Source organism: Gallinula chloropus, assembly GCF_964237585.1.
Source record: "Gallinula chloropus genome assembly, chromosome: 4".
In the NCBI taxonomy this organism is placed as follows: domain Eukaryota; kingdom Metazoa; phylum Chordata; class Aves; order Gruiformes; family Rallidae; genus Gallinula; species Gallinula chloropus.
This window is the reverse complement of record NC_140088.1, coordinates 25,674,772-25,699,199: the sequence shown is the minus strand read 5'-3', so window position 1 is coordinate 25,699,199 and position 24,428 is coordinate 25,674,772. Positions and strand designations below refer to the sequence as shown.

The 24,428-nt window shown below is 35.6% G+C and overlaps 1 protein-coding gene across 2 annotated transcripts in view; it reads right to left on the bottom strand.

Moving 5' to 3' along the window:
• The window catches only part of SOX6 (SRY-box transcription factor 6), a 238,176-nt gene that overhangs the window by 166,083 nt on the left and 47,665 nt on the right, over positions 1-24,428 (bottom strand). For both annotated transcript variants that reach the window (XM_084263308.1, XM_084263307.1), the window contains exon 4: positions 1,169-1,258. In XM_084263308.1, the coding sequence (XP_084119434.1) occupies positions 1,169-1,258 (90 nt within the window). The remainder of the gene's footprint in view (positions 1-1,168; positions 1,259-24,428) is intronic.

The following is a 24,428-nucleotide window of genomic DNA, read 5'->3' as shown; positions in this document are numbered from 1 at the left end:
ACAGTCTATTTCTGCCACTGACATTATTACAGGATTTTTTACCTGCCTAATATATGTTTGCATGGTCCTAATTCTACCCAAAAAATATCCAACAGTTAAATCCAACAGATTTTGGACTTGAATCAGCTGAAGGAACCGGTTATAATGCACTTATTAAAAAGGACCAATCTTTCATCTGTTTGTATAATTAAAAAATTGAACTATCATAAGTTTCCCTGATGGAAATGTAAAACTCCAAGCATCAATTTTCATCAAATAGTATCTAAATAGTATCGTTCTTTTTCTTTTTTTAATAGTAAAGATGTATTAATATTATGCACATGATTCTTTATTTTTCTACATATTCATGGTAGCAATTTAATAAAATTACACCAGTGAAGAGAAATAAAAAGTACCTTGTGTACTCCTCAAACATGCCTTATGGCCCCTTCTTATAGCATATATAAAACCCTTCTTAATTTGTCAGAAGAACTAACGGGTGAGAAAAAAAATTCAAGTATTCTACAGAGTACTTAACTGTCAAGCGAATTCCATTTTTACTGAATTACTGGTTCAACAAATCATGGAAATACTGGAAAATGCTGTCTATATATGCAATAGAACTAGCACTGATTTCAGTAGATCCAAAATTTCATTCAGAGCTGCTGATTCTCTGCAGGAATAGCATGAGTATAAAAAGACAGATATTCCCCCCCACCCCAATATTGACTCAAAGATTTAGAACAGTAATCACACAATTACCCCCTTTTATAATCTGAAAACAGTTCCCACATGCAGTTTATGCAACTCAGAAGAAACAGCACCATGTACTAGTAAATCCATGTTTTCAAGATGCTTCTTCTATATATAGAGTATATCTATAGAATATATATAGGATATATATCCTATATATATATATATATGAGCGATACATACCTATTACCTATAGGTAATCTCAATGAACCTATGTAAGTAACCTAGCATCCATGATACTGCCTACAGGGGACTGTGACATACTTGTATCCACCATCCCAGAGATAAACACTAAGAAACAGAATGAGTTGACTGGAAAGAGGAAAGTACCCTATAGTTATGATTGTTATTTCTGTTATTTTTACTGAATTTTAAAAATATTCAATCCCCTTTATAAAATACATACAAACATTTAAAATTTCATCTAGTGAGATACCTTTAATTTCTCCAAGTAGATCACTTGTATTTAATTTTTCCATCTTCTCCTTCCAGTCTTTAGAAAGTAGCTTTTCCATGCAGGATGAATCTATTTGTAAAAAAAAAAATTAAAAAAGAACAAAGAATTATCACAAATTTATTTTTCCCACATCAGGAAAACAAGTTCCACCTTCATTTTCAAACTATTCTCCCTGTTCTAGTTGGACTATAGTTTCAAAGGGAAACGAACTTGTAGCCAAATAGAGTTCTCATTTAACTGCATTTTAAATCCAAAGTAATTCCACCGAGGTTAATGGAGTTACTATGGATTTAACAAGGGTCTAATTGAAAGAAAAACTTCGTTCAGGATTTATGCATGCTAACTGCCAATTTACATGCATAGATTGCCAATGTATATACAAATTTTGTCTTTTTCATTTGAGAATGATTGTACACTTGAAATTATACATGAAGATTTTGAAGCTTTTTTTGGAAATTTGGCACACAGTGACATCTGAAACCCATTTTTATACCCATGTCAAAGCAAAAGTTATTCATATAATGTCTCAGTGGAATTCATAAAAGCACTCTACACACTGGATGTTCACAGTATCAGAAATTTTCTCAGTACACTATAAACAACATGCAATGATTAGAAGATGTGCTTTCATAATTGGAAGTTCAGAATACATTTCAAATCTTTGCCCCGATCTAGGAGGCCTTCTGTAGGCAAAACCGTCACTGAAGTCATTACACTTGGTGAAGTAGAAGACTGGCCTTACTTAACTTCATATGATCAGTCCCCAATTCTACTAGAAAAATTGATATTAAGCACAAGAGTTTTTTTCAGTTTGATTAAACTAATTGGCTCTGAAGTCTAAATTATATATAACCTTCCAGAAAACTTACAAAAGGTGATTTTTAAGATGAGAATTCTTATGGTTGATATTGTGATCTAGAGTTTTAAGGATCACAATACAGATTCATAAAGAATTATCAATAAAACTTTACACACAGTTGAACACTTCTTTTCCCTTCCCACTTAGTAATAACAGAATCTTCATTAAACATACAGTCACATAGCAAGCTTCCATTTGTGTTAGGACGTGATCAATTGACACAATGCTTTCTAAATAACTTTCCAAATTTTGACAACATTTGCATTGATCACACTCCAGTTACTTAAGAACTAACAATGAGGTGTGCAAGGTGGCAGGATTCAGCCTAACATATCTTTTGCTAAATTACTGGCAGATTAAGGCCAAGTCTTGTCTCAAATTCTTATTTCAGCAGTCCCATCAGAAGCACTCACACAAGTGAAAACAAAAGCAAAAATCCCAGATTAAGAATGGCAACACAGATTGCATCAATGCAACGGGTAACAGTTTGTTCCACCTCAGAGGATTCTAAAAATACTCAGAGGGAGAAGAAGCACTCAAAGAGGGTACAAAAGGAGGAGTTAAAGATTTAGGGGGAAGTTTAAGGAAGAAAAAGGTCACAAGGCCAATCACATTTTAGGGTGCAAGTAGTTTCAGCCTAAAAATTCACATTGGAAACACTCATTTGGAAAAAATAAACAACCAACAACAAAACACAAAGAAAGAAAGAAAAAAACAAAACCCTAAGAACGACAAACCCCCCTGAAAACCAGTTGAAAGGAAAACAAAGTGTAACTACCAAAAGATCAAAGATCAGGTTTTAATTGCAATACATTTTCAACGTGCAAGCCTCCGTGGAAAGACAACACAGCTCGTAAATCTTTTTGAAGTAATATTTCAGTAGAAAAGCTAATTTATTTACTAATTATATCTTTCTATGAAAGAGACAAAATTAAGGAGCTGTAAGTTGCAATAGGCAGTGTTAAAATACTTGTTATATAATAACAATTTACTTTTAACAATAACAGGCACTTATTACTTTTATGAGTTCTGGCCTGATAATAGAAGAATCAAGAAATAACCATCAATTATCAATAGAACATTATAATTTGTCCTTTTTTGTGATATCATCATTAGTTTAAAAAGATGTTTCTGTGTTTCTCCCCTGCCAAAATTTCAGACCCCTCATCCCTGAAAAAAGAAAAAAAAGAGCTTTACAGTTTCACTTTTATGTTTGCTATAGGTTATGTATTCTACTGCTTTTAACTAAGATATTTTCCTCAATTCACACAAAGAAGAAAAAAAATTAAGAAACAATTAGAACACAGCAGTTGACAAGATACTTTCTTCAAAAACACTTGCTTTATTTCTTCTCTAACCATTCTTAAGAACACCCATGTTTTTCTTTAGTGTTCTTATATTACGTAAGTGCAAAACAAAGTCTTTCTAAAGGCTGACTGAGAAAAAAAACAGAATGGAAACCAGATCTATGTGACTTCTTTTTGATATAATCGCACTCCTAGTTACAATTTTTATCTCTGTAAATGTCTGGAAGCTTCCTTTAAGAAACATTTTTAAAACACTCCTGTCTCATTCAAATTCTACATTATAGATCTGACCACACAATTTAGAGCCACTGCATTTTGCTATTAGGAAGATTACAAAAACCTTTTAAAGCCTTTTAATAAACTTTTTAATAACATCGTAAAAAAATCTGTTTTGAAATTCCTCTAAATTTTTAATGACCAGGTTTAACCTGCACGATTTTTAGAATTTAAAATAATATGTGCTAAAGTTCTCTGGAGGTCCACATTAGAGACAAAACTATATATAAAGGCTTACACTTGAAAGGCATGTCTCCCTTGAAGTTCTATATTTTGTGTTCACAAACACACATTTTGAAAAGGTTTGTGAATCAGAAAGGGATTTTGCTTCTTTCTGTACTGAAAATTAATATTTACATACATATAAAATCTAAGGAGATATCTTCTGACATCCGTAAAATGTCTTCATCCATATTGATTCCTTTTCTGATTTGATTCGTTATAGAAACAAAACATCGACTCAGAATCCAGCACTGAACATCGAAGAAGCCCGAATTCACATCTGCACTGCATCACTTTCCCTGCACTGAGGCTCTGCTTCAGAACCATTCCAAAACCTTGTGGATCCCGACATTTTCAGAATTCAGGGGTATTCTTGTTAAAGACAATTATAAAAGAAGCAAAGAAAGAAATTAGCATTTATACATTTTTAGCTCTTCTCACTGACTTTATAAACCAGAGTTGGGCTTATGCCGCAAAGTAGCATATTTTGTACCGACACATGTAAGATCAAACTCGTGAAGTTGCACTGGAGCAATTTATTATATTAACAACACAGCTTCTCATCCTTTATATTCTTCTCTCATGAACTAGGAAAAATGTTCTTTCAAGGACAGCAAACAGGTTAAGTATAATTAGACTGAGATGACTAAATGAAATCAATGAGTATTATTTAATATCACGGTTTATTACATACTTTGTTAGCAATTTTAATTGTAGACTAAAGGACTTTAAAGTACTGTGAGAATCTCGTTAGACATGACAGTTTCGCAAAGGTGAATGAGAAGGGGATGTTAAAAGATAAATAAGCGGACGGGGGTGGGGAGTAGCCAAGAAAAAAAAGCCTAGGTGTTAGATGAAAAGGATCTCTCTACAATGACAAAGCATCGATGAAAAGAATTAACATTTGTCCATTGGGTAATCAATCAGTCATGGAATGGATGGAATCCAGCTCTTTGTTGCACGACCGGTGATGAAGAACAAGTGTGTTAGCTATCACAGCCAAGCTCTCAAGTTCTTCCGACTGAATGAAAGTCATCTTGTTCCTATCAAGGATAGCTTTTCCCTCTTGTCTCTTCCTTATCCTTCGCATTCCCAACCCCCCCTTTTTTTTAATTTCACTTTTACAGTCTTCAACAAGTTACCAATCCCAGCCATAGCTTACATGAATACTGTATGACCTTACAGTGGCCTGCACCTATCCTCATCGATTTGGGGGAGGGTGGAGGGGGGGAAAGGGTGTTCCTTTTTTTTTTTTTCAATTCACTGAAGTAGCCTCTTACTACTTTCTTTGAAATACAGATATGAAGGAAAAAAAAAAAAAGCATTCATGCCCTGTGTGTGTTTTTGTTTTTTATGGTAAAGTCATACATAAAAGAAAGCCTAAATGTGAGAGTGCAGCAGCAAAACTTCAAAGCACTGACTGTCAGACATTATTATTTCAAATCAGCTTTGACTTTCTGAGACTTAATAAAACACTATAGAACAGACTGGCATATTTATAACACCTATAACACTGATCAACTGAACTGTCTTATTCTCAGTACTGTGCAGTGCCTTGTTATTTCTTTTATAATAAGCTTCCCTCAAAACATGTTGCAACAATACTGCAAACTGATAATTATTAATGATATGAGTTCTAAAACATGACTTGTTTTGCATACAATTCTTTTTGAATACATACATTACTTTCTGACAGAAGACAAAAGCACATTGATTTATTAATAATGATTGCAAATGCATAGCAAGTTCATAAACAATACAGAAATATAATTCAATCAAAGGTATAGGTGACATATTTCTACCTGCATCTGAACTGTTATGTCTCAAGAAAAGAGGCACTGGGAAAGATGAGGTAGGGGAATTAGAAGGGAAATCAGGCATACCATGAGAGAAACTGTTCTGAAAGTTGTTCAGATCATCATCAGCAGGAGGATAAACTTTTTTTTTTTGCATTTTGGAAGAGAAATACTACAGAATTAGTGGAATTTTTTCTGTATTTCAAAACTATAGCCTATAGTTATACCCTGTGGTAATTCAGTCGGTATTGCTAAATGTAAAAAGACTGTATTTTGCAAGTTTCGGTACCACTTAACAATATGCAGGTTCCTCCATTTATAATGTTCTATAAGCTGCTCTCATTACACTTACTTGCCTTCAGCTCCACAGGAGAAAAGGTGTCTTTTGCATGAGCCTTTTTCAAATGAGTTCAAATGCCTCTATATCATGAGAAAAGGAGCACAAGTGGTATTATCCTGTCAGCAACTATGAAATATTTGTTAGAAAAAAAGCGTTGTGCATGTAGGGGGTTCCTTTGAAAGAATGTTAAATGAGATTATGAACTCCTTGGAACAGGCATTTGTGTGTTTACAAGGCCTACTGCACTGGAATCCTGTTGCAAGAAAAGAGCTGCTCTTTGCCCCAAATCCCAAATAAACTGCAAACATTACAGTGGCTACCATTTGCTTGCCCTGTTCCCTATTGTACCTTTGCACATCTCATCCCATGCCTCAAGTCAAAATGTGCCTTTTTCAAGAGAGTGAAGCTAAGAACATTACATCTAAAATAATACCCCCACCACACCACAATCCTTTGTGCACCTGAAAGAAGAAGGTTTGTTTCAGGATTATTATTAACATACTAAATCCTGTTCAGAGTAGAAAATTCTAAATAAAATCATACTCTACAAGTATTCCTGAATAGAAGTCAAGCAGATTTTAGATACCCAAGTCAGTGTTTGTTACTCACAAATAAACTTAAACACCAGGTCCATCGTTGCAATTATTAGATCTATTCATAAAAATTGTGCATTACTCAGAAAATGCAGCATTTGTTTTAATCCAGTGATGAGTTTTAATATCAATTAATCGGACCTTTGATGAACAGATCCATGTCTGAGTGCCTGATAACAGCTTGTTTACATGACTTTTGTGAGTTCACTGGCCATCAGATTTCCTTGAGGTAAAGATCCACCTAGCACAGATCTAAATTGCAAAAATATTTCCTAATTTTCATGCTTCTTATTATGTTTTTTAAATTATATACAAACTCTAACATTTCGGTATCAAAGGGAAAGGCAAAAGGTTAATTTAATTCACTTTGAAAAAAAAACTATTTTATAATCTTCTAACCATTCAAAAATTAAATTAAGGACTTTACATTTACGTTCATGATTTGAGAAATAAAAATATAATTTAACCATGATTATCAGAAACTTAACTGCCCATGGTACTATCTATTCTTTTTTAATCCAAGGACGTAAAGTTTGTGTAATGTTACTAAAATAGATTCTTAGTTGCCATAGTTACTTTTTTTCTTCTTTCAAACACAAATTATCCTTTCCTATTTCAATAAACTTTAAATAAAAGAAAAGGAGACAGCAACAATACAAAACTAATCAAAAATCTGCCTGAAGGCTTAACATCCATAGTCGCAATGTACTGCCAGTGTCTCTTGCTCATAAGTAGCTTGGCTTCAATCTTGCTGTCAGTGGAGAGGCAGGTCAGGGGAATCTCATCTCATCCTTCTCAATTTCCATGCTGTTCTCGTACAGTAATTAATTGCCATGGTCTAACATGAAATTAAAATATAAGGCGTTTCAGACATGTTAGCCAGTGGACTGATTTCTTTGGCCAACTTTTCAAGATTTTTCTTGATTTAATAAGCTTGAAAAAAACAAGTTCTTGAAAAACAAAAATACAGTCACAATGTAGAAATGAGCAACACGACATTTAGAACAGGAAAACCTGTTAATTCCTTTTGCTACAGTTACTGCAAATTACCAAAAAAAAAAAAAAAAAAAAATCACCCCTACATTATCTATCTAGGCCAGTCTGCTACTCCCCTCTCTCATCTGAATCATTTCTCTCTGTCTCTTTGTCTGTCTTGGCCATTGAGGCTGTGACGTTTCTGGCACAGACTGCATATCTGACAAGAGTTTTGTTGAACACCTAGCACATTTCTGATCGTGAATAAGAACTTGGTTCTGATTCTCAGTGCAACCTGTAGGCAGTACTGTAAAACCAAAAAAGGAAAAATGAAAAATAAAGAAAGGGCAAAGCAGATTTCCTACGTACAATTACATGCAAAAGGCAGTCAGCACACAGTGGAAGTTTTCTTGCAAAAGCAATAATGGAAACATGACTGAGATCTGACTACCTACCATTACAGCTTCGATTAGGACAGGGATCCAAGTAAATCTGGCAACTGCTGTAAATTTTTTCACAGGGACAAGATTTCCACATTACGATAAAATTAGAACTGTAAGAGCTTGGAGAGCTCTCTTAACTTTTAATTAAAACTCTCCAAGCTCACTAAAAATAATTAGGCATTAAAAATGTTCTGGTTTTCCTCTGAATTCATTTGCACTACTTGAATGGTCTAGATCTTGCATGAAACAACAGACTTTCTAAACAGAAACACTGGAATTTAACTGGGGGCGATTTCCAGACCTGCTTTCTATGATGTGGCTAGTGGGAAAAGCTGTGGAGTCTGAAGACTGTACCAATTCTGCCTAAAATGGCTTGTTTAAACAGGAATTCTCTAGTGCAAAGAGCATTTGCACTTCTGCTCAGTGCAAAACTCTAGATAAAAAGGAGTTTGAATTTCATGGAAAGAATAACCCAAGATACAGTTCTGACCTTTATTTTTATTTCTTTATTAAAAAGCAGAACCTTTAACCTTGCGAATGTTTTTGTTCTCTTAAAATAACTCATACAATGCTATATGCCACACTATTTTTAGAAGAGCAACAAGAGAAAGCATGCTTTTCCCATACAGCAGGGCACAGATATAAACATCAACACAGATGCTCTGTGAGAGAGAGCTGGACTTCTCAAGCACTTGATCATTAAGGAATGCACCAACTGTTTTAGATAATCTCGTGCCAGCTCCAATTCTGCTCCACACTCCCCTTTGGGAGTGGCAAGTCTTGTTCTGCTCCTAATTTTTCATTTTACTCACTCCTCCATTCTTTTTTTTTTTCTTTCCCAGAACAGAGGGAAAAAAGCATTGTGTGCCAAGCAATGCAAGACTAGAATCACTTCCCCAAACAGAGCAAAACTTTCAGACAATTAACCCTCCCCTCTTCTTTCAGATAAATTACTAAGTATAAAATGCAATCTGTTTCCTTTGTTTACTCAATATGAACAATTTGTAAATGACTCAAGGATAAAATTCAGAAAATGTTGTGCTAAATTAGAACCATTATAAACATGCTAATGACTGCTCAACTAAAACATGCAGGATCAGTGTGAAGAAATATATTTAGTTCCTGTGAAATACAGTTGTATTGCCTCAGAACTATTTGGTCACTTAATTGTATATGATTACTTCAGGAAAATGTTAATTTCATGAAGACTGCACTAGACGATACACTATGTGTGTCAAAAGGAGCTTTCTCAAATGTCAGTGTAATCGCTTGGATGTGATGTTTTGGCATATTAGTAGAGGAGAAATATCTTTTAAGTCTGTCAAAATTACACATACATTTCATTCCTCCACTTATAGTTTCATTTTCTTTATAAGCTATATTTTAGTGTTAGATTGGCTGTATTCATTGAAGTACACAGCATTGCCTTATTTGCATTACAATGATAGTATACTGTGTATTACATGCAATCACCTATGCTTTAAGCATGTGCACCTCTATTTACTTCCCAAGTAAACATATAATATTAGCAAGAGAGCATCTCAGCCTTTACACAACAGCAGTCAGGGTCAGTCAAGAAAAGGGAAACACGGTTTGTTAGCAATCCCTGGCCAAAATATTATATAAACTGATATAATAAAGGAAAATGATACACTTATTTTTCTGTCTCTTACTATGGATCAGCAAAGTAAAAAAATCAGTAGGATTTGCAATATTTGTTATTTTTCAGAAGAAGAGTTGTGTTAATACAAGCAAATCTCAAAATCTTCATTATTTGTCTTTGCTGCCACATCTTCACATTGTTCTGTATTGAGAGTTGAAGACCAATTTTTTTTTTTCCCTCAGAGTGGGAAAGAACAGACTGAACAGTATATCGGCTAGAACTCATCAGAATAGCTCCATTAAAGTCTACTTAGTCTTAAATAGATTTGAAATTTTTCCCAATATTTAGCCTAATTATTCTTTCTCTCTAACTCATACCTGCATTTTTTGTTGCAGTTCTTTTATAACCCTAAACAATTCACTTTCATCTGCTGTCCACTCTTTTCAAACAGTTTGGAGTCTAAGTGACAACCTTCTCTTTATTACTCAAATCTTTAAATTTTTCTTTATTAAATTGCTCTGGAACAAATCACATATCATATGGCCTCTGGACATGCACTGTGTTCATTTTGCAAATGAACCTCCCTAGTAGCTCAAGACGTTGCAGACCGCATGTCATCCTGTGTTCAGCTATGTACTAAACCCTCTCGCAGGACCCATCTTATTAAAGACATGGGGACAGATTTTATTTTCTCTTAACATTTCACAGCTCTACCCGATTCTCATACCATGCTGAAGCAAGCAGAGAACCCCATCTCAACTCAAGAAATTATTTGGATGCACATTGCATCTTTTCCTAAGTCTGTTGCCAAACAAGTACAGTATCATTTCACAAAGCAGAAATTCCATAAAATTACTATGAAAATATTAATAAATGTTTTGGGGACTAAAACTATCTTAACCGAAAGGTCATACAAAAATACAAGTGTGGATAACCTCCTCCACAGCAGGTTAGTGTGCAGTGGGTGCAGGGAGTGAGAGGGTTTCCTGAAAAGCAGGAAAAATCAGTTTCTGTTAAACTGATTAATGTTCCTCGGAAAATTTGTGACACCAGATGATTTATGAACAAAACATGGATGATTCAAAAGACCTCTATTTTGTTCCCCCAAATCATGTTCTACTCATTACCCTAATAATGCAGTAATAAACATCTGTTTAATGATTTGAAGGCTTCTTAATATTGTGTATAAAAATCTTAACTCAGCTCTTACATAAAATATTCTGAAATTAAAACAATTGTATGACAAAAAGAATTTTTCATGAGAAATCCTTAAGGCATTTTTGTATGTAAAAGTATAATACAAAGAAAGCAAAATAATGTGCTCTTGATTTGAAATGACTTCAAACAAGGATGCAAAGGAATGAAAACAATAGCTAGAATCTCCTCTCTATTTACCATTTCTGAAGGTCTCTATGGCACATGACGCAGTCTTTTCCAGGACCCTAAATTACACTGACAAAATCAGATCTATAGTCTCCTTTATACTAATAAAACTTTGACTTAAACTACCATATCCTGCATAAATACAAATTTAGAACAAGCAAGAGCTTTCCTGAGCTAATTCCAATAGGCAGAGCTTTAAAAGGTTCACAAATCTCAAGCATAAATATATTTGTTATGGATCTGTATCTCAGGAATAGTAGATAATTTGTTACAGATCTGTGAAAATATTTTTAAAATAATGCACTAATGTCTTCAAGAATAATATTTTAAAATTTTCATTTCCCTGCACACATAGAGTTGAAAGCTAGCCATCAATTTTTTTCTTGTAAAAGAATGTTATTGATTTTTTAAAGGCAAATAATGGAAAGAAATTGGAACTACTAGAATTTAAGTTGTCTGGGAAATCCTAATTCAGCCCCCTACTTGAGGATACATTCTTTAAAAAAAGGACACATGCTTTCTTACAGGATTCTTGCTACATTCAGCACATGGGCAAACCCAGACAAAAGCATAAACTGGAACTGCAGAGCAAATGAGACTGTTGCTTGTATGATCATGGGCCACATTCCACTGCAGAAGTTCAAAGAAATTAAAGAAATGAGGGACAGAACTGCAAAAGGAGAAATGATGGGTCGCAGTTTCATTATCTGGGAGCTGAATTTAATAGGACTTGAGGTTGTATCTGAGGAATTGCTGAACATTCACGGCTGCAGCTGTTTCAATGTAAAGATTGAGGCTATGATATATATAGCTATATATAAACTGCAGCTCAAAGTTAGGTCCTCTGTAAAAGAATCAGGACTTAAACACCTTAAGCTGAACAACTGATAAATCAATGCCGTTTTTAAAGTCACACTCAGTTCCACACTTGTGAAGTTGCTATACTTACTACCCTTTTTGCCTCTTTACAAAGACTTCAAGAAAGTAACTTGTTTGCAGTGCATTTACAGTATATATTGGAGAAAAGAAAACAGCCCATAAACTTGTCTTCAGAGCACAGGTCGAATAATGAGTAATTAATAGACACTAAGGCTTCAGATTGACCAGTAAGGGTACAACAAGCTACTAGAGAATTTCACATTCGCAGAGGATCACCCTCTTAGCAAACTGGATGAGTCAGAATTATTTTTGAGAAAAATTATTGTTTAATCATGTTAAAAAAATGTATATACTTATCTATCTCGAAACAAAATTTGTTTTCATTTTAAAATGTTTTATTTCTATTGGGAAACTGAAGAAAGCTTTCACCACACATGCAGAAATTCTGCAAAATTAAAACAGATTTAAATCTGTGCTCACATACAGCTCAGACTTTTAACAATTATATTTAGAAGCCAGCTCTGGAAACAATGGTAATTTGAAGGGTACTGATCACATCAAATTAAAGCCAGGGTGAACAGGAAATGCATTTCAGTCTCTCTGCACTGGACTTCACAAACTGCAAGGACTAACAAAAATAATAACAAAAGAGTGTATGTTGCACCCTGTCCTAGCACAGCAAAGCAGACACAGCCCCCTTTTCCCCTGACTTCCCCCATGTACAGGCTGATGGACCTGTACAGGTTGCCCTGTCTGCTTGGAGCAAGTGATGCCACAGTGTTATGCGCTACTTGACCCATGGCAGGAAATAATTTTTGCCCCCAAAGCAGGTGCTCAAATTCACCACCATATACATCTTATCCAAATATGTAGCATAGCAATGCAATAAATTTCAGAGACAAGAGAATGGGGGTCATTAGGATACATCTGGGAGAAGATTTAATAATACTTGGGGAGTTCTCATCCCAAAATCTGCTAGCCAAAGACATAAATACATATTCAGTACAATTAAATCTTCATAGCTACAGAAAAGGAAAACCACAGTAAATTCACACTACTTGTTTTGAGTTACTTTTTATTTCCTTGTCTGCTAAGAAATGCCTTTTTTTTCCCGAATCTTCCTCTCTATAAACAAGAAATAGGCAATGGAGCTCTAGAGAATTATGTCACAACCTTCACTAAAATTTATATTGCAGGTAACAAAGATAATTTAGATTATTTCTGTCTTAAACATTTAGTCTTTTTGCTTTTGTTGATTTAATCCAGGCTCCATAGTTCTAACAGTTTAAATTAATGAGCTGAATTTTAGCAGCATAACTCCCCAGAAAATTTAAGCATACATGAAATTCTACACAGCCACTTTGAAATTGTAGATTAATGCTGGTTTATGATATACACATTACACAAATGCAAAGGAATCTAACAAAGACTCAGTTCTTTAGGATTTTTATCATATTTACAGCCAATAGAAAATTTCATGTAATCAGAACAACCCTACACAAAAGATTGCTCAATTGCAAATTCTGATTTATGATCTTCGAAGTATCCATTCCAGAGAACAGAACAGGTAGGAAATACCTTTGTTCAAGTGCTAAATAGCATAGTATTTTGGAAAAGTATGATATTGCCTTATTCATTTAAATATATTCCCAGAACATAAGGAATGGGTGAATTTGATTCCCATTGCATTCAATAGATCACAGTCTAATGCACTTCATCCATTTGTACTCCAGGAATATCAAAATCCACATATTTCTTAACTGTAAGCTATATTCCCTGTCTTTTAGAGTGTCTTTAGCAAGGCCACTGTAAGGCTAGATCCTTTATATACAAGGTTCCACGTATGGACTTCATACAGAAAAGTAGTGTGGCCACAATAGTTTGAAGGTACCATGCAAAAGCTTGTTACTATCAAGCAAGAGGCAGGAGTTTGGGCTGCTGCCAGGTTCTCCACGCGCTCACTATTTGGCCCATCTAATTTGTGTTTACATACATTAAAGTTGAGATTAATCTCTTACCCTTTGGTTGCATTTTCATTATCTTTACTCCACACAAGAATTATCTTACTGAGTTTTTTATCTGGATGTTACCCACAAAACTCCTGTATTTAGACAACCATACAATCTTTTTTTGTCAGCTAATCACTTCTCTAATATCTGGGCTGCAAACCTGCCTAAACCCTACTCCCACATTTGCACTCACGCTATTAATATAATCATGAGCACTAGGAAGGCAGAGTCTCAAACACTACAAGTTACATGTCTCTGGTTCCTTAAGCTTTATTTAAACACTTATTTATGGATGAGGTATAATTTACACTACCTTATGTATGGCTGGGCAGGTGGCACACTGTGACTGCTGCACCTTCTATCAAATACACTAACATCATTGTCACCCATGCCCACTTTTGCCCACCAATCATATCTCACTTGTTCTTTCGCACCATAAAATTTGACTGAGAGCTCTCTGGGACAAGGGCTGTTGTTTACTTTTACTACTGCAATGTGTACAGCACTGAAAGTACTTCCTAACAGAAGCCCCTGGAAAAAAATTATATGGAATTATCTTCATTACTTCATGTGAAACTCAGAAACCCTTCACAACTCAGTGGCCTATGCTCCATGGAATAAATTACTTTGGTTTTGTTCTTTTTTCCTTTCAAAGATACACATCGTATAACTTAGCATCTCAACTGGAACAACTTCTAGGACTCAGCCTAACCCAGTGGTCAATAAACATTGCACCTTGATAGCACAAAGGGAGAAAAGCAGTATGCTCAGGTACAGCTTTTCCCAAGGCACAGTAGTCGCCATGGGTCCCAAAGCTGCTGGTATATGCCATGAAAGTTGAAGTCATGTCGATTTTCTTTTTTATTCAACAATTAGATTGCTCCAGTCTCTCAGTTCAGAAAGTTTCCAATTTTAGACAAGTAAAAAGAATTGTGACAAGATTTTGCATTTATGAACAACAATTTATTGCAGTGAACTATCCCACATCCAGATATTTTCAGGATTTGTCCAAAGGCTTTTTAGCTGACAGGAAATAAATTATTTCCTTCTTCAGCAAAATGTAACTCCCTAATGAGTTTATTATCGTATAAACAGTGGTGTAAATGTGAACATTGATATAAATATAGTGACATCTCCCTTCTGAAAACTAAGAACTGGACCTACTCTGCACCTAAGACTACTGGAAATTCATCCCAGAACATAGGTTAAAGAATTTAATTTGCCATAATCTGCTACATTTTGCAGTTAATTACAAAATAAGGAATTACCCATTCATTTTGATTGGCCCTTTTTTTTATCCCCTTTTTTTAACTATTCCAAAAGGTAGATAATGACAGAGATCCAGGCCCTGGAAGTTGAACAGCTGATCAGGGAATAAGAAGAAATATTGCCAACAAATGTTTAAGAAAGCCATTATAATTGTTTACTGAAAAGTCATGCAGGAATCACTCCATTGGATCAGGCTGCTTAACAATTCCTCTGTAACAATGATAACTTATTCCAGCTAGAGTCAAGACTGCACTTTTAAGTAAAAATAGTTGGGTTCTTTCTTCTCTTTGTGGAAGCTTCCCTCCCTTTAAACCAGAGACAAGGACCAGCAATCCACAGAAAGGGTCAGTAGAGTTTGGCCAAATAGAAAGCCACAGAGAAACAACATGTACACCACTAATTTTACATCCAAGATATGTTATCTACATGGTCAGATGCCTGTGTTCTTATCTTTGTTCAAATCAAACAAAATTTAGGGTCTTTTTAAACACCTGTTCCTTGCTTAGATGGCACGTCCTAATCCTAAAGCCCAATTTCTATGGTTTTGCAGGTGTTCTGGATTCAAGTCACAACAACACATCTCTAATGGCCAAAGCTATCCATAAGAGCTCCCCAAAATCAGACAATTGATATCAGCTATTAGATGTAGTCCATACATGGGGAAACAATATCAAGCCAGCCAAAATCAACCATATTCTGTTACAGCTTGCCAGTGCCAAGGTTCCAGGTGTCCTCCTACACTGAACTTCCCTATGTCTTGTTCTTTGGAGGCAGTGACTCCAACAGTACTGTATTGTAAAAATCTGGATTAAATCTAGCAAAGAAAGAGATCATTTATAAGTCATCTGTGGGTACATTCTGTCTTTGGTGTGTGGCTGAAACTCCCATTAACACTAACATGAGCTACGCAGGCCTACTGATGGGTGAATTATATCCCTCACAGAAAAGTGGGGTTTTGCTTGATAGATTTTCTTTGATGAACTTGTTGGCTACTGCACAGTCATGTGTATACATTTAAGTATTTCTCTGTCTGCATGCATTTGTATATCTCTACCGTGATGATGTCAGTTTGACTAAAAATGCAGATAAAGCATTTCTTAAGCCAAAACGGGCCAAAGCTAATTTTCCCCATATAAACTTTGGTTTGGCCCTTATTTATCAAAACCAGAAAAAGTTTGACAGAAAAGGGGATCCAAATTAGTTATCCCAGCAAAATTAGAAGTTAGGGCCTTTCTTAAGACTTACTTTATAGGAACCGTATGCAGAACTTTCACTTTCTAGAAAGTGGTTTTCTCTTGAACACACATCAGAACCATTCATCATCATATAATTGCAAGTTGTCAGTCAGAGCCGCACCCTTCATGCAGTGGCAGGGCGCCAGCACATCTGTCAGAAGCACTCACAAGCTTCCGTGTGTTATTGTAATCCCCTACAAAAGGAGCAAGCCCATTCATCCAGTCCACATTTTCCAAATCGAATGATGACTGCAAACCCTGAGCCTGGAAAAATAATAGCACTTACCCTAAAAATGTCACACTTGTCAGGTGACCACAGGCTAAACACCAGAGACAAATATGAAATTATTCTAATCCCCACATGTAACATACGTTTTAGGGAACTGGGTTCTTCATGAGTGAAAGAGGAAAGCTGTGTTCCATGCATACAACAAAGTGGTCTCCAAAGGTGAAACAGGCTGTGGGGATCAATCACTGTACCCTTTCTGCAGCCCCTCACTTCTTGCACTCTAGACTCGATTAGGAAGAATTTCTCCTTCTTCCATAATGTTTCTATTCTCTTATTTGGCAGCTTCTGTTTCCTTTGTCCTTTACCTAGAACCATCAAGTCTTTATGTTAACACATACCCTTTTCTCCTTTTCCTCCTTTCTCCTGGACCTCTTGAAAGACCCGTTCCGCTCAGACAGGCTCCACAGGTAACTCCTTGGGGCCAACCTAGACTTAGCGAACCAGAGGGCTTGGGCCAATGAGTCTAGATTCTCTTCTCAGTAATGACGTTAAGGACCTCCATGGAGAATTAATCAAAGTGCTTCCAAGGAATTAAATACTGCTTTATACAGGGCTTCAGAAGCTTATTTGCAGAGCTTACATACAAGAGCCAGGAATACTTCAGAGAAGGAAATAGAGTAATAAGCTTTACCTCCCTACTTCCACTAACTCTTTTGAATTCTCTCTTTGGAAATATATGACAGTTCAATGCTCAGAAACAGTGAGTGAAACATATGTCATTGCCCTTTGAGGCAGCAATGATGCCAACATGAACCCAGCAAGACCTTTAGAGCTGCTTTGCTTCAGGAGGTGAGGCTGTGGATGAAGCTTAATGCTTCCCTCTAAACAGCCAAATCTTTATACCTGCTTAGACACAGAGGTGAAGCCATGACTGCTCTCTGACACACACACACACACCCCTTCCAATAATTGCCTCCAGGAACTTTAAGGAGCAGGCAATCAGCACACACACCCAATCATAATGACTGGGCCAATAAAGGCATTGTGTACTCCATACTGCTATTGGGCATTTTTATCAGCCCTTGATACAGACAGAATGCCTACTGTTTAGACAAACACATGCGAACATCCCTTATGAAACAATTCGAAAGACATATGATAGCTAATCTGCTACAAAATTTATTTCCCAGAGCAAACAGAGAAAGCATAACTCCTGAGAGATACAGCCAGGAGTAAATTATACCATCCCACTGCACAAAGGAAGATAAGTATCAGAACAAATCACACACCTACATTCACATAGTGGTGGTGTTCAAACTGGCGTTAAGGAAAATCTAACAATCCTCAGACTACCTTGAAAATAATCTCTGAGTACTGTAAAACTACCATACAAGCATGGAGAAGCTGCAGAAACTGCTCTGCTTACTCCTGGACAGTCACGCAGACTAGCATTGCTAGTCTGCCTTACAAGAATGAAGCCGGAATATCGGAATACCGGCTTATCATCACACTCCTACAAAACATGCTGGTTTTTAAAACAGCGGTGGTGGAAAAATCTATCCATCAATCCTTTCATGACTCGGTTTCTCAGATAGAAATATCTTTCTATGTCACACAACTACTGAAAAATTTAATTCTTTTGCAAAATAGTAATGCAAGCAGCTTTATGCACAATAGTATCCTTTTTTTTTTAAATTATGCTATCTCAACTTTTACATATTTTCGAAGTTTACTTGACAATGTTCATTTTTTCAGAACAGCACCATATTCAGAAGCTCTTACATTTTGGCATTAGTGAAGACCAAATTTCAGTAAATCTGAATGAAGTTACTTTGGAATTTGAGACATCATAACAGAAAAGTATCTGCTTTAAACTGGGTAAATCAAGACAAACCAATGCTTTCCCTTTATGCATACATATATGTATATGATACTAAGTACACATAAATATAAGTACAACATATGGTCAGCAAGAAATAAATAAAACTGAAAACACTTTACAACTGCATGGCAAGTATCCAAACTAAATTTCAGGTAGCAGATGGCATGAATAGGATACATGTGAGAAACAGGCAATTTCAATTATCTCAGAATACTTCATAAACAGGAAAATTTGGCAAACCACAATTTAAAAAAAATGGACTTGAAAAATAACATCGTGTAATAGAGATAACTGAATTGAAAACACAACAATGCAAAGTTATTAAGCTCATCCTGACTGTAATTTCATAATGAGTATTAAATGATTACATGTGACAGAAAAGAGCTGCCCCAAATACTCATGCCTAGAAAATGTAATAATTAATTATTCCAAGTAGGGCCCAGAATTTCATTTTCGCTATTACCATTACCCAAAAGTGGTCAAGAGATCTTTCTCACCAAGTGCCGCCTTAGCTTTTCTGCAATCTACAGATATGAAAAAAAACCCAAACCCAACCAAAACCACCCTACAAGTAGAATCTGTACCTGGTCATTTCTTCAAACAGTTATTCAGACAATCTTCAAAGGCGTTTATTCATCAGAGGTCAGATTTGCCCACAGATGTCATGCAAAAATCATATTGAAATATACAGTGAAATAAGGTATAAAGCCAAACTATATTTAAAATCTTTTATGATTCTCACCACATGAGAATCTGGCCTTCACAAAAGAGTTTGTGATCCTTTTATGTTTTGGAAAAATCAAATGTGTCAGGCAGATCTCTGAAATTTCAAAATTTGATAGTAGGACAGAAGCTAATTTCCTAAACATTTCTGTGAGATGCTTACAAATGCTGTGTAGAGTCAGCCAGGCAAATCACCTAGGAATCAATTCATCAGACATTGTGCAATTGCTTTCATACTCCCCTCCCTAATTTTCCTTTCCACATAAGAAATGTGTCAGACATAAAGATCTATTAGCTCAAATCCCTGAAGTTATTCAGATATCTAAATACGATTTAAGTGCCTAATTGCCATTTGTGTAATTGGGAGTTAGATAGCTAAACAATAGTTTGGGTGTCTTTATTCTGCTGAGATGTAAGCTTTTTTGTTAATGAAACTCTCAGCATTATCCCTATGAAAAAAATGGTAAGAAAGCTCTCAACCATGCCATTCTCAAGCTAGACTAAAGACAAAACCAAATAAAAGAAAAAAAAAAACCCTGTCTGCATAAATATAGTCAGAATAAAGTATAATTTTCACCAAAATAAATATAATTTTTTATTTATCAGATTTGCTGTTAGCAGATAAGATAGCACCTCCAAATATCAGAAAAGAAAGGAAGAGTTTATTGACCACTGTGATTCCAGAAATGTTTTGTAAGAATTGGAGAAGCTTTTATCCATTTCAAATGATAAGTATTTCTCTTTTTTCATGCTAATAAAGAGAATTTGATCGCTGTTAAAACGGAAGGTTGTTCAGAAGGCTTTATCAACAGCACCTTCAGCCTGGCATAATAGAGGCACAGCAAAATCAACAGATGCTTCTGAGCATCTCAATAACCGAGGTCTGGGTCTTTGAAAGAATGACTAGTCTGCCATTTCATAACTGTCATTTGAAAGAGGAAAAGTGTCTTTTGATGACAGCTGGGTTTTACTGCCCAGATGAACTGGAATAATACATAGAACCCATGTATTTTATGTACCTTAAATGCTTATGAAACTTATTTATACATCTGTGTGCTCATAGCCAGATACAGATATATACACAACTGCAGTGTTTAAAAAATGGCCAGAAGTTTTAGGTATGGTGCTTGAATCAAATTACATCTCATTTTCAAAGCTGGTGTGCCCTGTAGTTTTGGAAGTTGAAGCCTTAAGTGCTGAACATATCTGAAGAATTAGTCCCAGTATGTTTCAAGTTAGGCAACCAAAGTCAGTACCCACAACTGATCATTCAGGTCACTGGAAAGTAAGTTCACAGTAAACTCAACTACAGAGTCGCGACACTATGAGCTAAATATCGCTTCCATCAGAACAAAAAAAGGCTGTTACAGAATACCTTTCAGACAAAGCAATACAGAAACCACCAGCTGTGAATATGATTTTATAATTCAGAGCCTTGCTGAGCAGGGGGAGTCAGCTACTTCTTTTGGGGACCTTAACCCTTTATCATGATACCTCAAATGGCCATTTCACAGCTCTTTGGACTACTACTCAAAAAGCCCATGCTGTACCTCCTGTCGTGGAAGTTTGGGACACAACAAAAGCTACTAAGGAGTTGTCAGAAATGTCAGGAGCCACCCCATAAATTAGGAGTCCCAGTCAAGCAGAAATCTCTTGAGCCCATGAGTGGTTACGTGCACTTACTGAGGAGTAACTGCAGGTAACCATATAAAAATCAGCAGCAAAGTCTACAAAGTTCACCAAGCTAGAGGTGGCTACTCACTTAAAAATGAATGTGTTTCTGATTTCAGAGTGGTTGTAAGAGCAGGGGTTCAGCAGACTTGGGTTTAATGTAATTTTTCTTTCCCTACTTGCCTGCTAACTGAAAGTCCCACAAAAGAACAGCTACAAATCTCATTCTTTCCATGTCTCAGAGCACAGGGGGACTGCCTGACTTTGTAAAAGAAAGATCCTGTATTAAGAATATTCCCTACTCTTACTGTTATCAAAAAAAAAAAAAAAAAAACCAAAGAAAAGGCAAAACTTTCTAAAATCTAGAAGTGCAGCAGAAAATGTAAACGTAATTCTCAATACAAATTAAATGAATCCTAGTGGCCAACTACCAGTTTCAAACCAGTAAATCAATATGCTTAATGTCAGCAACCGATAAAAGCAAAAACATATGCTCTGCTTCACTAGTGGCATAAAGATCATTCTCTGATTGTCTTTTGGTTGAAGCCAAATGTTTGTTGCTTAAAACAAGATTTATTTTAGAAACACTCATTTTCAATAGCATGAAAACTGATTTATTTTCTACTAAAATCTATGAGATTACTTTTTGTTTAAAAAGACTTCCATAACGGATTCTGCACAAGACCTATCAAATGGTATTTCTTGGCCCATGGCAATCATCTACTCTTTCTCCTGGCTAAGAAACAGTACATTATAGTACAATATGTGAGCTACTGTGTTTGAAGTTACAGCTTATTTTATCAAGTCGTAGATGTTCTCTATGACTAGTAAGTGGTGCACTCCCTTGGAAGAGGGAGTTGGATCAGTATTTTCTTTGATTTTGAATTTTCTTTGTTTGAAAAGAATACTAGATGCTAAGGCAATGAACTATCAAATATTCAATATATAACTGTCAAGATACACACATACATACCGTATATCACACCAAACATGATTCTAGAATAGAACTATGTGACAGCTGCTGAGCTTCCATTTTTCTCATGCATTTACACCGAGAATCAAGTAGTTAGGTTTTCCAGAAAGTTCAGATCTCTCTCAAGCACTCAAAAGATGTGAACAATTTCTCTGAAGTATTCCCACTATTCTCAGCGCTGAGAGTTTTAATAAATGAAACATTTTTTAATGTGACTAAATAAGAGCTGTTTAACACTAGGGCCGTTTGAAAATTTGGTCCAGTGGGGCTATCTCAGAATGGCAGAAAGCCCAGCTAGCATCTTTTGTAAAACAATTTGCTACATTTGGGACATAACAGTGTATTATCTAAGCAAGAATTGAAAGATTGATCCCATAAATTCTAAATTTTACTTTTTCAAATTGTGGCCAATGTAATTTTGAGAAACCAGCTAATTCCAGTGTCTCAGAGATCAAAGTAAATAAATGGCTTCATGAAAGGGTCAGATGAAAGTATCTGGCATGCAGTAACTGACAAAAGATTAAAATGCAATCACATATGAAAAAGCCACAACTTGAAAGAAATCACACATTCTTGAAAAGATACTTAAAACTAATAGATGACATACTTTTACTTGAGTTTGGATCATCTATCCTCATGACTCATTATGTATTTGAGTACATCAATTATATCATAAATAATTTATATCATTACAATGTTCTGTGGTTTAATGCGTTTTAAACTGGTTTAAACAGATGAGGGTCTTACATGACTCGCACACTCAACGGACAAGGACACTAAGAGTGAAACGAAACCTTTTTATTAATAACTATTAATATCTTTTCATATAAATAAATTAATTCAAAAGAAATAAAAGGACAGTGCAAAATGAAGCAAGCGCTACAGTCTCCAATTTACCAGCAAGCTATCTGAAGCAGAAAGGTTAACATTTTTGCCCAAACTCAAAGCAAGTCACTGCAACCACTCTGCTTCTCTCCAGATTCTGAGCCAACTCCTGGAACATAATAGAGAACCTAACAAAAACAGAGCTTCTAGGAAACATTCTCTTAACATACAGAATGATCACAAACACTGAAAGGCTGGTTGACATTTTCAAAGCTGCAAAGGGAATTTGGATGCCGCCAATTCTCATTAACTTTAATGGGAACTGGGCATCCAAATCTCTTAGGCAGTTTTGCAAATCCCACCACAAATGACCATTTAGGTGGCAGGCATTAAATGGTATTGCCTGCCAGGCACCTTTATTTTAGAGAGCTATATAACACGAAACTCCATTGTTTTCTTCCTTGTAGAATAGCATGTGAGCTAAATGAAGTTTCTCACTTGTGGCTTAGAAGCAATTTTTTTCCTGCAACTTGCAAGGTGCAATTCAACCAGTTTCTTTAGACTATCACTGGGAAAGACAGGACAAAGAAAACACATAGGAAAACAATCACTGCTGAGACACAAAAAGTAAATTCACTGTAAGTTGGTAAGCATTTCTGAGCAGACACTTCTGAAATATATGGGCTTTTTCTTTCACTTTTAATAGAAATATTTCGCATTATTAGAGTGCTATATTTCTCACCTATTCATCTTTTACTTTCTATATGCTCATCTTTCTGACTAACACCTTGGCATTCAAACAAGTACTATGCTCAAAAATAAAAAAAATAAAACCTGTATAAATGACAGAGTGTTCAACCATGAACACATTGTCTTTTATGAATATTATAATCACAGAATCAATAAGCCTACAAAGAAAAAACAGGACACAAAACGTGTTTTGTCATTTCTGACGAAGTTATAAAAACAACAGACATTCAATATGCCAAGTGTTCTTCAATCCTTCATAATCATAGCCTTATTGAAGTGAGGACAAAAAGGGTCTAATTGCATAGGAGCAATCTCAATGTAATAGGTTATACACCCAGGCACTGCTGCACAATACAACAAAAACAACGTTCCCTGTGTATAGCAGAATGTCATCTCTCATTTTCAGGCAATTACCTTCTTTCTTGTCAACAGTTTTAATAACCTCCATCATCTCTAAAAGACTTTTGCTTCAGTTAAATAATTTTCAGCTTTTTAATATGCAAATGTGCTTGTTCATATGCATGGGTGAAGTGGCGCTGCTACTTGAAATGTGTCAGTACATTGTGGAGCACCTGCACCTCGGGGAAGCTTGATTTAATTGACACCTAATACTATTCATTATTCCACTTAGTGAGCAACTCCTATTAGTCACCTGTAGGTTTTCCTATAAGCAGTGCTTTGGCCACCAATGAAAATATGAATATTTCTATAAATAGAATGGCCATATTTAGTAAAGGGGGTTCACTACTGGTGAGTCTGGAACATCATCTCATCAGTAATATTTCTTAGGATTCTTCCCCACCCACCCTCCACCCTCCATTCCTCTCCAAAACTTTTTTTTTGCCTACACTAGAAATCAAGAGTAACTCCTATTTTAAAAGAAAATAAATAAATATTTCCTCTGTGTTAAGTATCGATACCTTAATCCTATAACAGTACTAAATGAACTTTGAGTGAAGAGAACAGGGAAAAGGAATCAAGGTGGGTGGTTTTTATT